Source organism: Symphodus melops, assembly GCF_947650265.1.
Source record: "Symphodus melops genome assembly, chromosome: 2".
In the NCBI taxonomy this organism is placed as follows: Eukaryota; Metazoa; Chordata; class Actinopteri; order Labriformes; family Labridae; genus Symphodus; species Symphodus melops.
The window spans coordinates 21,780,035-21,794,461 of record NC_136692.1 but is presented as its reverse complement, the minus strand read 5'-3'; the positions used below and the strand labels follow the sequence as shown (position 1 = coordinate 21,794,461).

At 40.1% G+C, this 14,427-nt stretch overlaps 1 protein-coding gene across 5 annotated transcripts in view; it reads right to left on the bottom strand.

Annotated features, from left to right (window-relative positions):
- Nucleotides 1-9,177: 9,177 nt before the first annotated feature.
- Nucleotides 9,178-14,427, bottom strand: part of sh3pxd2aa (SH3 and PX domains 2Aa) — a 111,018-nt gene continuing 105,768 nt past the window's right edge. For all 5 annotated transcript variants that reach the window (XM_079337760.1, XM_079337762.1, XM_079337764.1 and 2 more), the window contains 3 exons: nucleotides 14,024-14,073; nucleotides 13,451-13,570; nucleotides 9,178-12,338 (listed from right to left, as the gene is read on the bottom strand). In XM_079337760.1, coding sequence (XP_079193886.1) covers nucleotides 10,320-12,338; nucleotides 13,451-13,570; nucleotides 14,024-14,073 — 2,189 coding nt within the window. In that variant the 3' untranslated portion in view covers nucleotides 9,178-10,319. The remainder of the gene's footprint in view (nucleotides 12,339-13,450; nucleotides 13,571-14,023; nucleotides 14,074-14,427) is intronic.

Sequence of the window (14,427 nt, the reverse complement as noted above, 5' to 3'; positions counted from 1 at the left end):
CCTTTCAGGTACTGAATAAACTGTTTCCTCTGTGCAACAAGAAATTGCAAAAAGCCAAATCCATTTTTCACTCTTTAGGTTTCCATCCACTGCAAGCATCAACAATGTTCTCTTTGTTCTTTCCACTAACTGAAAATAATTGTAATTTGCTCTTAAACCTGAGTGAAAATGTTATTTTTTTTTTACTACTTTTGGAACAAAATTAAGAATTTTATTGTGTTCAGGTTTTTGTCTGCTCAGTTGGGAAAGAGTAATGTGTGTATTACTGTGTGTTATTATCACACCATAATAATATGTGCAATGTATTTACCTTTAAGCATCAGTCCACTGCCTTTCTTCTTTCTTCTGCCAATATAATATTTGAAGTCTGAAATGTTAACAGTGTTTATGTGCACTTGACCTTTGACATTTTGACCATAAGAAACCGAAATATACAACTCGTCTCATAACTCCGACATAGCAAGTCGTGCCCTTTGTGGTGTTCAGCTGAAACACAATGCTGAGACATCCAGAGGCTCTGGCACTCTGTTACATCATGTGTTGTGGACTCTGTTCAAATCACAGCTGCTGGTGGGCCTCAAGATGACAGGTAGGGGATCAGGAGATCGGTGGAAATATTTCTAACCTGAAACATACATTGTAGGTGTGCTTCCATTGTAATCTTTGCATTACAAATTAAAGAAGAACCTCATCTAGCAGTCTACTGAGAGCCCTCATAGTCATCTGTCTGTCTGCAAATAGAACGGAGTGTGACATCCCGTATAAAAAAAATGACTAAGGAATATGAATAAGATGAGTAATAATCTCATGAAAAGACGAGGGGATCTAATTCTTTTTATTGTTCAACTGAGCATTCATAAAGCTGACAGAGATCCTCATCCTTCAGTGTTCACTAAAAAAATTATTATGCTGCATGAAAATGTCTGGAACATAATAGAATTTTATCAAAACGCATGTCAACATACATTTTGGGTTTGAGATGTGCAGGTCTATTCATATGAAAATATCTCTGTTATTACTGTCTGTTAAACACTGACGCTGCCTACAAGAAGACAGACTGGTTCAAGAGAGCCATCTAGTGGAAACAACCTGTATGTTTGTCTCCACAAGAAGGGTGTACACTCAATAAATATTGATTTTGGTAAAATTTCAATTAATTTGTCATATGTTTATGTTTTTTTAAAGAAAAATCAAGGGTTATAATTTACATTAAAGGCAGTGTAATTTTCTTCAGATACACTTTTTAAGATTCTGGTTGAAATTGTCTTTAGGTTCTGGAAGTAATTAATAATTCATTTGATCTGAAAAAGAAAAGATAAAAATCCATCATCTGTAGCAGTTGTAAACATGTAAAAACTTCGACTAATGTTGGCACTCGGTACATGTCTTATAAACCAATCAAGCCTCTCTACCCCATGCATGCATGAGCCCACACTGAAAGCATGAGGAGCTGAAATCCACTTCTGGGCCATTGGCGCTCGTGCATGTAAGCGAGGGGCTTGACTTTTCAGAGAGCAGAGTGGAGGGGATGGGTGAATACGGAGAATGCTTATAAAAATAAAATACTTTTAAAATTATCATGCTAGTTTTCGAAAATGACCTACCCTGCCTTTAATTCATACTTTTTTCTTCACAGCTGAATTATCACCCTGACAAATCTGAAAAGAAAGGAACATTCCAGGCCCCTGATTGAAAGGTTGAACTTTCTCAACTTGAAGTTTTAATAGCTCTTTCAAACTGATTTAAGCTTCACTCTTTGAAAAAGTTACAAAATAGCAAGAGAAAATGTTATGTATGATATGTCAACTAAACAGAAAAATGATCACCTGAATTAACGGGTCTTAAATTATTTGTGGTTGCAAGTTTTATTCTTACAAGAGCCTTTTGGACCTATGACAGCAACTTTGAAGAACAATTCATGAAGTAGCTAAACTTCATTTTTACATTAAAATATAGTCCTTAGAAGATGTTTTAGATTCCATTGTAATTTTCCTTAGAAAAAACATCAGAGAGACAGGGAAGGAAGTTAAAATAAATCTCTGTGTGCCTTCGCTTTGGTTTGCACAATAAAGAAGTTTCTACACTATTTAAGCAATTTGACTTTTTTGCTTTATGCACGTACAAGGGGCTTTCTGAGAGCTAAATGTTATTTTGGCTTCACAACATTGCCCTTATAGCATAAACATTGCTAGAACACAGCAGAATATCTGTTGAATAGCCTAACTAGCTACTTAGCACCAAACAACGTGACTTTAACAACTTACCAACTAACAGTACTAAAGCATTTAGTTGCTTTTGCGCTCTCTTCTTAGGAGTTTCTGGGGAGTTTCTGGGGACAAACACAAAGCTAACTTAACTAAGTAGGCTAAGTACCTGAAAAGAAAGTTCCCGTTGTTCATTCAGAAGAAAAATCTTAAAAGTCCAGCGCCTCAAAATTTGCTGTTAGCAATTAGCTAGTGAACACTGAAATAATAATATTACCATCTGAAAGTTAAGTTATTGTCAGGGGTTACAAGAGACTTGCGCTAAGCTAACTAAGCAAGTTAGCTTGCTATTAGATTGAACTTTGAAGTTACCTTCGTCAGTTAGGCTATGAAGTCTGTCTACAAGATTACTCAGTAATAGTCATCTGTTAGCTGTCATTTCAGGGGAATCTTTGAAGAGGCAATGTTTTTTTCAATGTTAAGATGTAAACAATACTTGATCAATTTAATTCAACAAAATACACCATTACGCTTTACATTTCAATGACTTCCTGTAGCTCTCTCTGCCCAGAAGTTATCAGCAAAAACTATGAATTAGCCTAATCCTTTACCTTTAAAGGATGGGGATTTTGGTAGCTTTGGGATTTTGGTGGGACAGAGGTGTAAGCACATGTTTTATGTAACTATGGCCATAAATCATTAATCTCTCCACACACATTTGGATACATGGAAGCAAAAGCTCCTGTCTCCTCTCTTTAGAGGGGAACTGGGGCTCCGAGAACTCGTTCGTCTTCATTCAGAGCTCTCAACCTCCTTACACTTTTTCTCTCATAAGTCATACCTTGCTATATATAACCAGCTGCATTGTTCTGCTCCCCCACATCTAAACTCACTTAATCTGGTTTTCACAATAAAGCAAATAAAGATAGATGTCTCAATCTGTTATATTACTGTCACACACTATCTAGTAGAAGGGAGGGGGACTGCTGCTCTTTATCTGCAGGAGCACATACGCCTGGACTTGTGATACAAATGAAAAAGGAGCCAGTTTAAAACAACAAAGATAATACATTTAATATTGTTTCTCTTTTGGGCAATGTGAGATACAATGTAAACATGTACAAGATACAAAAAAAAGAAACAAGAACTGTCAAAATGAGAGGGCACATAAGAAAATGTCCGGTTTTAAAAAGGATGCACATGGGCAAAATTATTTAGATCTGAAAATGGACCGTATTTTCTCTCTTTTCTGGTCCACTGAAGTACAGTTTTATTAGGATTTGAACACTAAGTGTTCTTCATCACCATGATTTCGTGGGCAGATGACTCATCATTGGATGATTCATTGACATTTGCAAAAAAGCCTTCTTAGCTTGCTCATGGCATGCCTTTTGAAATTAAGTTGTTTTCGAGACGTTCAATTTAATACATTTTGCAATAACAATAATGATTAAAAAAAAGAAAAGAAAAGAATAGCACCTCCTTTGGTCCAACTCGAGGCCTGTAGTTGTTACTGAGTCTGTTAGTGTGGGAGACATGCTGGTAACAGATTGTTTTTGTCAGACTTTACAGATCAAGAGCTTGATGGCATCAACTTCCAAGTCTTTTTTTGGCACGCTGCACAGCAGGGCTATGACAAACTGTTTTCTATAAAGGCAACATCCAGGTTAAAAACAGGCACCACCTCGATAAATCTACCTCAGCTGTGGAACCAAATCAATCACTTTTGACAGCTCACCTCCACCACGGCATGCTGCCACGCAGAATGGCAGAATCCGCATTGTTCTTGATTAGAAAGCTGTTGCAGCAGGAATATCTTCCGATAGGTTTAGGGTTAATTAAGACACACTGTTGTGCTAATTAGTAACGGGGTTTCAAACAGAGAGAGAAAAGTGCCACAGAGACACAGCTGCACGCCTCGTTCCTCGACACAGCCTCTTTTCTGGAGCTCCCACTGATGCCTGCTGGCGCGTCAAACAACTGTGATTCTGTCAGGAAGTTCTTAAAATGACATAAATAATCAGCGTCTCCTGATTCACAGGCTTGGGAGTTTTTTTCAACCCAACTGCTTGAGAAAAAGTCCTGCAGCTTCGCTTATTTTTTTACCGATTTTTCTTACCCTAAAAAAAACAAGCCGTTAATTAAAAACCTACAAAATCATCTTCTTAAATATCTCCCACCTGCTCCCACACACTTACTCAAACTTTCTTATCGAACCTACGCCTCCTTCAATCAGACGACTGCCTTTATTAACTCAGCAATCACACTGTTCCAGAGCTGGCTGCTGTTGACTTCTCCTTTTTGGGATTTCTCTTCCTATTATGAATTGAAGCTTGTTTCATTTGACATGAATAAGCCTTTCAAATCATGTGTTACACTTTTATAGCACTCAATTATTTTCTCAACAAAAGCACAAAGCAATGAAACCAAAAAAAAAGAGAGACAGGGAATCCAACATTTGGAGCAGTGTTTTGAGTCTCATTCGAAATAACTTTCTCAACATACAGCACAACTCTTGCACCCTCAGGGCTCCATAAGATCTGAAGACACTGACAACAAAAGAAGCTAAAATCAGAAGTGGGATCAGATTTTAAAGTTACTTTCTGGAATAAGAGCAAGACAGAGAGAAGCTGCTGAAGTGTGAACTCATTCGTCTCTGACTGACTTGCACTTCTTGGTGAAGTATCTTCCAAAAGTGCTGCAATTAAAACATAGTATGGAGTGATGAGATTTCACGGCTCTAGTTTAGACATAAGGAGCTCATTAGCTATGTGGTTCGAAATAGTTGGAGGGAATTATTTTTCATAGTTTTCAGAGAGGAAGAGTAGCCCACTAGCCTTTCATCTGGCTCTTATCAAAGCAGAGCTCCTCTCTCCTCGCTCTCACCTTGTCTCAAAGAATCCACTATCTGATCCATTTTATGTCTCCCTGCATCCTCCTCTCACAATCCTTTCCCTTGACCTCCCAATTCTCTTTCCTCTGAGTGCACCTGCCAACAATCTATCTCATCATGCAAAAACACAAACATGCACACAACCACCCCCCACACCCCCCCACCCCCACCCCATCACTGCACAACCCACCCAGATATCTTAATCACTTTACCAACAATAGACTTAGCTCGGCTGTGTCGAGGAAACAGAGAAGTGAAAATGTGTGGCAGAGGAAGAAACGAAAGAAAGGAGAAGGGTGGAAGATTATGCTGTGGCAGCAGCTAGTGTTTGGGATTACACAGCTTAAGGTGCTTCACGCTCGAGAGGTGCCGTCCATTTGTTAAAATAAAAAGAGAGTAAGGAATAAAACGGGTTCTGGTGTAGTGGAGCCGTCTCACCTGGCTGACCTCCAGGAATATGTCAGGAAACTCGTATAGTATTTCCTCTGGCATGAATGACTCCTCATCATTTCTGAGTGTGTGTTGAGCTGTGCAGGTAGAATGCAGAAATATTGCCTTCACCAATTCCCTTTCCTTGCTGCCGTGTTGATGCACACAGGTTTAAGAAACGAATGATGTCGATCAGATCGGCTGAACGGGTTTATTAAGAATCCTGCTGCTTACAGGTGTGGCCTTGCATTATTGGAAATGCATTTTAATGGCTTCCTTAATGATAGATAAAAGGATTGATACCTCTCTCAAGCCAGTGCACTTAACATAAAGCTGGCCCAGAGGTAGTTAGCTGAGCTTAGCATTAAGACTCGGACTGAAAAAATTGCAAGCATTGCTCCTTTTAAAGGTTAAAAATCCACCTATCAGCTCCTCTACAGGCAGCATACAAATTGACCGGATAAATCTCATTGGCTGTGTAAAAAAACAAGGCGAACAAAATACAAGTTCTGATTTAAGATGAATGATCATTTACTGTCCAGGTGCAGTGACTTCCTAACGTTTTCTCATCTTCAAACTGTGAAACATTGTCTTTTTATTTTTTTTTAACACATCTAAAGTCTTCACCTTTGAGATATTTGAGTTTTTTAAAGGCATTTTGACAGAACCACATTAACGATCTTCCCTCTGTTCCCAGCTTTCATGCTCAGCTAATCCAATTCTCTATTGTCTTGAGCTTCTTTTTTTCCCAAGATCTACAAACATGGTAGGAAAAAAATCGTTCCAATTATATTTGGTCCCATTTCAAAATCTTTTATAACTATCTTTTTTTTAACCTCATGCTGAAGTGAGTTTTTCTTTAAAAAAAAAGTTTGTTCACAGCACACTGAAAAGTTGATTATCAAATTGAAGTTTACACAGCCGACGTGTGTTAGTAGCATTTTGGAGAAGTGGCTTCTAGATTTGATGTAAAAAAAAAATCTGCTTGTACGTCTTTAAGTTAGATTTAAAGCATGTTTAAGTGTAAGCAACATTTTTCATTATGAAAGAGGCATCAATATTCATATCTAACTACTGGTAAAAAAGCAAAACAGGCTATTTTTAGATAAATATTTTAACTACAATAGAGTTTGTGGACATGACAGATTCTCTGTGTTGGTCTGTTCACTCGCTCAGTCTTTAGCACGGTGACATTTTCACCTGTATCTCATAGATGAGGTCTGCCTGGGGCCCAGCAAAAGGGGAAGAAAATAAAGGGTTTTTCTATTTTTGGTGTACAACCTGAAAGTTGATGGATCGAACTGAAATGGCCCGAAGGAGCATTCACCATCAGCTGTCTTGTTTACTGCTGAAACTCTCCCAATCCACGTCTCTTTGCCGGTGGTTCCAAATGCCTCCTCTGCCGTGCTGATTGTTGAGGGAAAAGTCTGACTCAGTGGGACAACGGTGGAGTAAATGTCAAGAGAGACATCTGCGTAGGTGCAGAGAGAACATACTCCAGAGGGAAAAGAAAGAATAAGAAAAACACACAACAACACTAAAACGAGAAACTATAGAAATTCCATTCAGGCACGAACGTGACAGCTCAGAGCAGGGCCACTGAGGCCCCTGATCATGGGCCCATGACTCACCGTCTGTGTAGAAGACCCCAGGTGGCTTTAATGTCAATACAGAATGGGTCAGCGGGTTTCTGCCATGCTGCTCATTCATTCTGTCCACTGCTTATCCAGGAGAAAAACAGATCTTCATGTTTGTTATTATAAAAGTCCATCACTTCAGGAGATAATGAGATGTCACATCTAACTGCTTTGGTCAAATGAGTTTTATGATAGTTATAGGGCCTTTCACATGTGCCCTTAAAAAATGATACGCTTCGAAATAATGATGGTAAAAGCTGATGACTGGCAGTTTGACTGACAATATCTACACCCAACAGATGTAATGGCATTGTACACAATTGTTGCAGACCTTGTGTGACCTTGTTGAAGCTTGATGTGTTTCTTATCTATTGCACAATTCCTCGCAGGTACATTTTCAGAATACCACAAAGCAAAAAAAAAAGAAAGAAGGGGGGGGGGGATTCAACAAAGCAAAATGTATGCTTGTCACAGAACCATTCCCTTGCTATTTCAGCCAAGTGAAATCATCTACATCAAACAAAGCACTATCAAACAATAATATATGCTAGAGCAAAAAATATTTAAAGTGATTCAACACATTTACATAATGCCTTCGTCTGGATGGGAAGCGGCCATGTTGCCTAATAAAATCTACAGTTTTGGTCCTTATGTGGGTTTAAATCACTTTCCTTTTATGAAAATGAATGACAAACACTTCTCAAATACTTACTTACTTCAGATTGACTCTACTTTTTGCATATTTAAGGTGAAGAAGCCTAATGAATTACAAATGTAAATCTGAATCAAGCTTCGGTGTATTTGAACAGGGGAAATGTGATTGTCAAACCTTCATAAGACACAAAACTATTCAAAATAAATATACATAAAATCAGGCATTATGTAAAGCACAATAAAGATGAAGGAAGCACCCATGATTTGCTAAAGTTGCAGAACACAGCATACTTTTTTTTTTTTTCAAATAATGTGCCCAATAAAAAAAAAACGCGCTACAAATTTTTTTTTAGCTGCACTCAGAATTGTTTTTTAAAAAGGAAAAACTCATCAATTTTCTGTACACTGTAATTGTGAGACTCACTGGCCAGCAGTGCATTTTCTATTGCACTGAGGTAGTATGGCTTGGAAGCCTTGTTGTTGAGATAAAAATGAAGTTGTAGTACCTTTTACTGCCCACAAGAGTTCTCTGTTTCTCCAATTCTACTCAAACTTTAACATTACGTGAGCTGACGTTAGAAAAAAAGTCAGTCCTTAAATAATAATAAAAAAATAATAATAATAAATAACATGCTGAGTATTAACTGCACCTTTACATTAATGCACCATAAAAACAGGTTTAAAGTGCACTAATTCACAAAACAGAACCACTTCATTCCTCATTATCGCTACGGTGTGATCACAAGATAACAAATGAACAACAACAAACAAAAACAAATATGCCTGACTAAAATAGACATCTGCGATCTAGCAGGTACTGTTTTTTGTATAATACTATGATACTGTCCAGCAGAAACATAAAAAGTTAGCGTTCAGCCTCAAAGAGTGTCCACCTTTCGTTAGAAAACCATTTCAGCAGTCTTGAACATCAGCCGTTTTGAATTTGGATTCAAGCTTGGGATATCAAATTCTCCCATTTTACTCCTGCAAATGAGAAGAATCTCAAATGTCATGATGAAATGTTGTTTGTGAGGTAAATGATTCCAATCTTATAATACGTAAAAGTGCTCCATGACTTTGTTCTTTACATCTATATTAGGTATCAAGTGCTGCCAGTTGCTGGTAGGAAAATGTGATTTCTGCTCAGAAGTTATAAACTTCAAATCATTATGTTTCTTGTGTCATAAATAAGTAGTAACAACACACGCAACGAACTGTTTTTTGGTTTTGATCACATTATGGGCTAAATGCTTTGCATATATGTCCCTGGGATTCTAGTATTTCATTGCATTTTCAGTATTTTCACATATCTAATCATCAGCGGTTAAATTTTACATCATCAAAACACAATACATACATATTTATAGATCATTTAATTGTCCCTGAAAGCAGTAGAGTACATGTAAACCGTTTGTTGTCCATTTTTCAAGGAGATTAACCACTTCATATGAGGTGAGATCTTAAGGTAATGGTTGTTTCTTTTTCGTTATCCAGGAAACTAAATTATCTTCCTGTTTTTTGTCTTTTTCAAGTTTTGCAGGTTTTTTCAGATCTTGAATTCCGGGCAAAAAACAAAACAGATATGACCAATTTTTTTGGAGCTTGAAGGTCTAAAAGCATGCCAATTAGTCAGACATGGGCTTCTTCTGTGTATTTAACCAGGTTTTTAAAAAGTTTGATAAGAGTTTTTACTTTAATCCAATTCAAGGCTGTCCGTTCAAACAAGAGAGCAGAAATAATTCTCTAAGAAAGACTTGCATTGACAGAGGACGTTAAAACATGTACAATGAAAGTAAAATAACGTGAGTAACATGGGGATTTAGTGTGCTTGATGATGTGTGGCTTAAGATGAATACATTTTCTGGTGAAGACTAGACTTCTGGAGACTAAATTTTTGTTGGACCAGTTAGAGCACTCCATAGCAACGTTCTTTTGGGGATCTTTGTTACTTGTGGATATGCTCTCGGTGGTGTTCATTGGTCTATGGCACTCGAAGAAGATTTGGTTGTTTCATGTTTTTGCCATCCACCATTTAGGACCTCCATTCAGGTGAACAAACACAAAAGGCACTTATCGGCCATCATAGTCAAAAATGGGCAGGAATAAGCACAGCCATTACCCTGCTCAACTTCGGCATTACACGGTGCAAACCTCTTTTAGAAGTTATCGTTCCCATTCATATCATTTGTGTATCTCACAGGCAATGTCCTCCGCAAAAACTTTCACTGAAGGGTGACCAATCCCACATTTCTGTCTCTCGTTCCTGCCAAAATATTACAAATCTTGACTCTCCTCTTTGTATACATTTAGTAAACCAGCACTAAAAGTGTTCTTCTGCAACAGATTAAAACATCTCTCATTTTTTACACAAAGTCTTTTAAAAATTTACATTTTCAAGGACATATTGCTATTGGGAGATTGCAGGTAACATTCTTAAGAAATGATGCCACCCATGTCCTTGAAGACATCAAAAGAAAGGGGAAAGGATGAGTGAGGATGGGTTTATTTTTTCCGCTCTAGGTAATTGGATGGGACCCAGCCCTTGCGGGGAAGCAGGCTGTCCTGCACCTGGCAGTACCACCATCCATTGGGGTTTCTCTCCAAAACCTCCAGACAGGTGCCCTCTGTGAAACCCATAGTTTCCTCATCGCCCCGGTAGTCAGCGATGGACACATACACATCCCTCCCGAGGTTATTGTGAATCAGCTGGCTCTTCTCTATGGGCTTGGGTCGGACTGTGGACACGGGGATGCCATTGCGTTGGTTAACTCTGCTAAGGGCGTCCTGCACATTGCTTGTACTGAACGTGCTCCCTGACGACCCAAGGCTGGAGCGCTCGACGGGCCTCGTCTGACTTTCAACAACGACGTGTGGCCGCACGGTACTAAAGGAGGCGTTTCTACGCACACCAAGAGTGGCAGAGCCAGATCCATAGTTGTCACTTCTGCCCAGTGATTCATTGCGCCTCAGGGACCCTGTCATGTAGTGTGCATCCTTGGCTGGCTGTGAGGTGGTCACAAATACAGACTGTGGACGTACTGCTACCTGGCGCACCCCATTTCTCATGCGAACACCTCCATTTACCATCCCAGATGGCTTCTGGAAGCCCCCAGGAGGCTTTGAAGGAATTGGGGGGGTGTTCCTTCTTAGGCCTTGATGCTGCTGATTCAGACCTTGGATGTTGATGTTGTTGAGAGCCAAAACATGCTGCTCATTTTTCTCCAGGCTGTTGGATTTACTCCCACCACTACCATGTCCATCTGAATCTGATCGGCCTCCATCAGCTGCTTGTCTCACAGGTTCCAAGTAGTAAGAGGGAGCCCAGCCTTCCTCGGATCCCGATCGGATGTACCACCATCCACTCTCCTGCTTCTCCAGGACCTCGACTTCCACCCTGGCTGGAAAGCTTATCTCAGAGTCCTGGACCTTCTTGTAGGCATCAAGGGAGCGGTAGAGATTGGGGCCTTCCACATCTAAGTCACCCCGGCTTCCTTTGGAGTACACAGAAGAGAGATCTGCGGTACTGCGGGAGCACATGGAATCCTCTGATGAAATTACAGAGGCTGTTTCAGAGTCTTCCCCACGTCCAGGTTTGAGGCCATGTCGAAACTGACTTGTAGGCCTTAGCTGTCGTCTCAGAGAGCCGATGTCCATCCTTTCAGGAGTCTGGGGTTCTGATTTGGTCAGAAGAGGTTTAGGTCTGACGGATGGCTTGGGTCTGGTTGAGGGGCTCTGGCCTATTCTCTGCTCTACATCCCGGCTGAAAGCAGGGACTTTCTTGGGTCCTCTGGTCAACTCATCTGATGAAGAATGTGGGCTGTTATCCTGTGACCTGAGGCTGATATCTATGCATCGGCCCAGAGTCTGGCTTCTCCTGTTCATCTCCGGAGTCATGGTCTTCATGGGTCTGCCGGCTAAAGGCGAGGATCCAGAAGGTTTGCGTGGGACTGTGGAGGAATGGTAAATCCTTGGGGAATTTGGCTCACTGGCACCTTTGGCAGTGGTGCCTTTAACACCACTACTTGATCTGAAGCCGTCATTCTCATAGATGCATTCTTCTTTTCCAACCTCCTCCACGGACCTGAAGGAAGTTCTTCTGCGAGTGAAGACAGGAGATGCTTTGCAGACAGGAGGAGAGGCCTTACAGGATGGAGGAGAGCTGCGGTACTTGTCACTGACCACATTACTGACCTTTACATCCAGGGACCGCTCATCCTTCAGAGAATCGGTATCTGATTCACCTTCACAGCCGACGGCAGGGACATCATATTCAGGTTCCTCATACACAGGCCTGGTCTGCGGTTCTGCAACTTTAGGAACAGAGCCAGCTGGAGTAGGAGTTTCTTCAGAGTTTTGCTTTTTGACAGGAGGTGCCGGGGGTGGGACTTTGGGCCGAGTCAGAGTGCTGGTCCGTCGACTGAGGTTTGGCTTTTTGCGCTTGTCAATATAGGAGCAAGGGGCCCAACCCTCCATCTCGCCAATCTGCACATACCACCAGCCCCCAGGGTTTTTCTCGATTACCTAAACAACAAGACAAAAAGGATACATGCTATCAATAAGAGCAATTGTCCTTCTGTAGGATTTTAGACTAACTTCAAATCATAATTGGTTGAATTTCCTAAACACACAGTATTTCCTTTGTTGAAGATGGCCTTCATCCTCCTTCGAACCTAGTATTGTTAGTGTTAAGTTTTTAAACATTCATATTGATTCCACAATAGCTTAATATTAGCGTCCCAGTCTGTGAATTCACATTGCCGTTGAGCATTGCAAAATGCACGGCAAAACAGGATCTCCACACACTCCCTTGCTGTCTCAGCTCGAACTGTCTCGCCTCTGTTTCTCCTCTCTTACTACCTCAGAAGACGGTACAGAGGTGGGATGACTCTGTCCCCCCATTATGACTCTGCAACATTCAGATTAAAGGTGAAACGTCACAAAGGCGGAAAAATTGTGGCTTGAAACAGCAGTCTGAATAGGGCTGAAATAAAATGTTGATTTTTAATCCTTTTAACTTTTATATGTACAACTAGCTTTCTTACAAACATGAATTAATATTTAGACAGACTTTATTATGTCCAACAAAAACACTCTATTTAGATTGGGTGAGCAGGTCTACATTCTGATATCAGTGCAGCCTTGATTATAACTGAACCACTTCCCTTCCCAAACTGCAAACATTTGTGTTTTGTTTTGTCAAATACTCACAGTTTGCTTTAATTCAGGCATCAAAACAATGGCTTTTGATGGTTTGCAGCTTAATCCTGTGAAAATACCTCAGTCCAAATGAGATGCTTGAGAGTGCTCAATTAGGTCAGCTATTGGTTAAGGACAACATTTTTTTAAGATATGTGCTCCTTGAATCTGCATTAAGAGTCTTCTTGCAGGGAGATCCATAAAAAATAACAGCACAATAGTAAGCCTACAACCCCCAGTTCACCATAACTTTACCTTGAGGGTTTCTAAATGATATCATCCCTCTCTAACTGAGTCTCTGCAGAGTCCTTTCTGTCTATATCATCGCGACTGTCTCAGCGTCCAAGTCTACCTTGGTGGCACTCAGTCAACACTGATATTCAGCGAGCCCTGACTGTCTATTTCTCTGTGACAACAATGTAGATGTGGCCTCTTACATCAGCCTTTTGTCCTCCACGGAAACTGATGCCATCTGAAATTGAGGACTGGAAATCTGCGATAGTGTAATACTCTGCTTCCACAGCAGGGGGCTCTGGTGGCTTAGGTAACTGGAATCCCTACACAGAAAAAGAAGTAGACATGTCAGCATTTTTAGACATCATTATACTGTATCTGGCCTTGACTTGAAAGTGAGTGTGACAATGGCTGTAATGCGAAAGACAGCTGTACTGTAGGTTTATGGATGCATGTGTTAAAAAACAAACAAACAGCAAAAAATGTACAGGATTAAAATGTGTTTCAGATAATTACGAGACATGCGGAAATTTGTGTTTTTCTCTATGCTTTGCCCATACAATGGTTGCTATAACAACCGGAAGCTCTTTCAAACCTTTCCTTTTAAGTTGTTATTCTTGCTAACTGTTTTTGCACTGCTATGAAAAATCATTTACAGCTTCCACCAGCAGCTTGTTAAATCATTCTTCACTGTGATCAAGGATAACTCTGTGATGCTTACATAGTCCCTAGCAGGTAAAGTAAAAAAAAAAAAAGAAAGAAAGAAAATGACTCACAAGGTTGGCTTCTCTTCTTGGGGGAGGTTTTTGTCTAAGATTTGGAGAGCCTGATAAAGAAAGAAACATTTCATTCATTTACAAAAGTGTACATGTGTGCCTCATTCCTGTGCTCAGGGAGACACAAATACCTCTACCAATACTCAAAGAGTGGGTGGTGGTCATGTTCTTGGTTTCAGACTGACAGCGTCACTCCCTTTTCACATAGCAACAAGACCGAGCAACCTTCTTCTCTACCTTAAAGAGACCTATATGGTCACACAGGAAGTCAGAATGCTTCAGACATAGCCCTTGTTTTGATGTCTCATTACTGCATATGGAGACTCCTGTACTGCCTAAAAAAATTATCTCGAGGACTGACTGATAGTCCGACTCTCACAGAAGTAGTTAGCTCATTTTAAAAA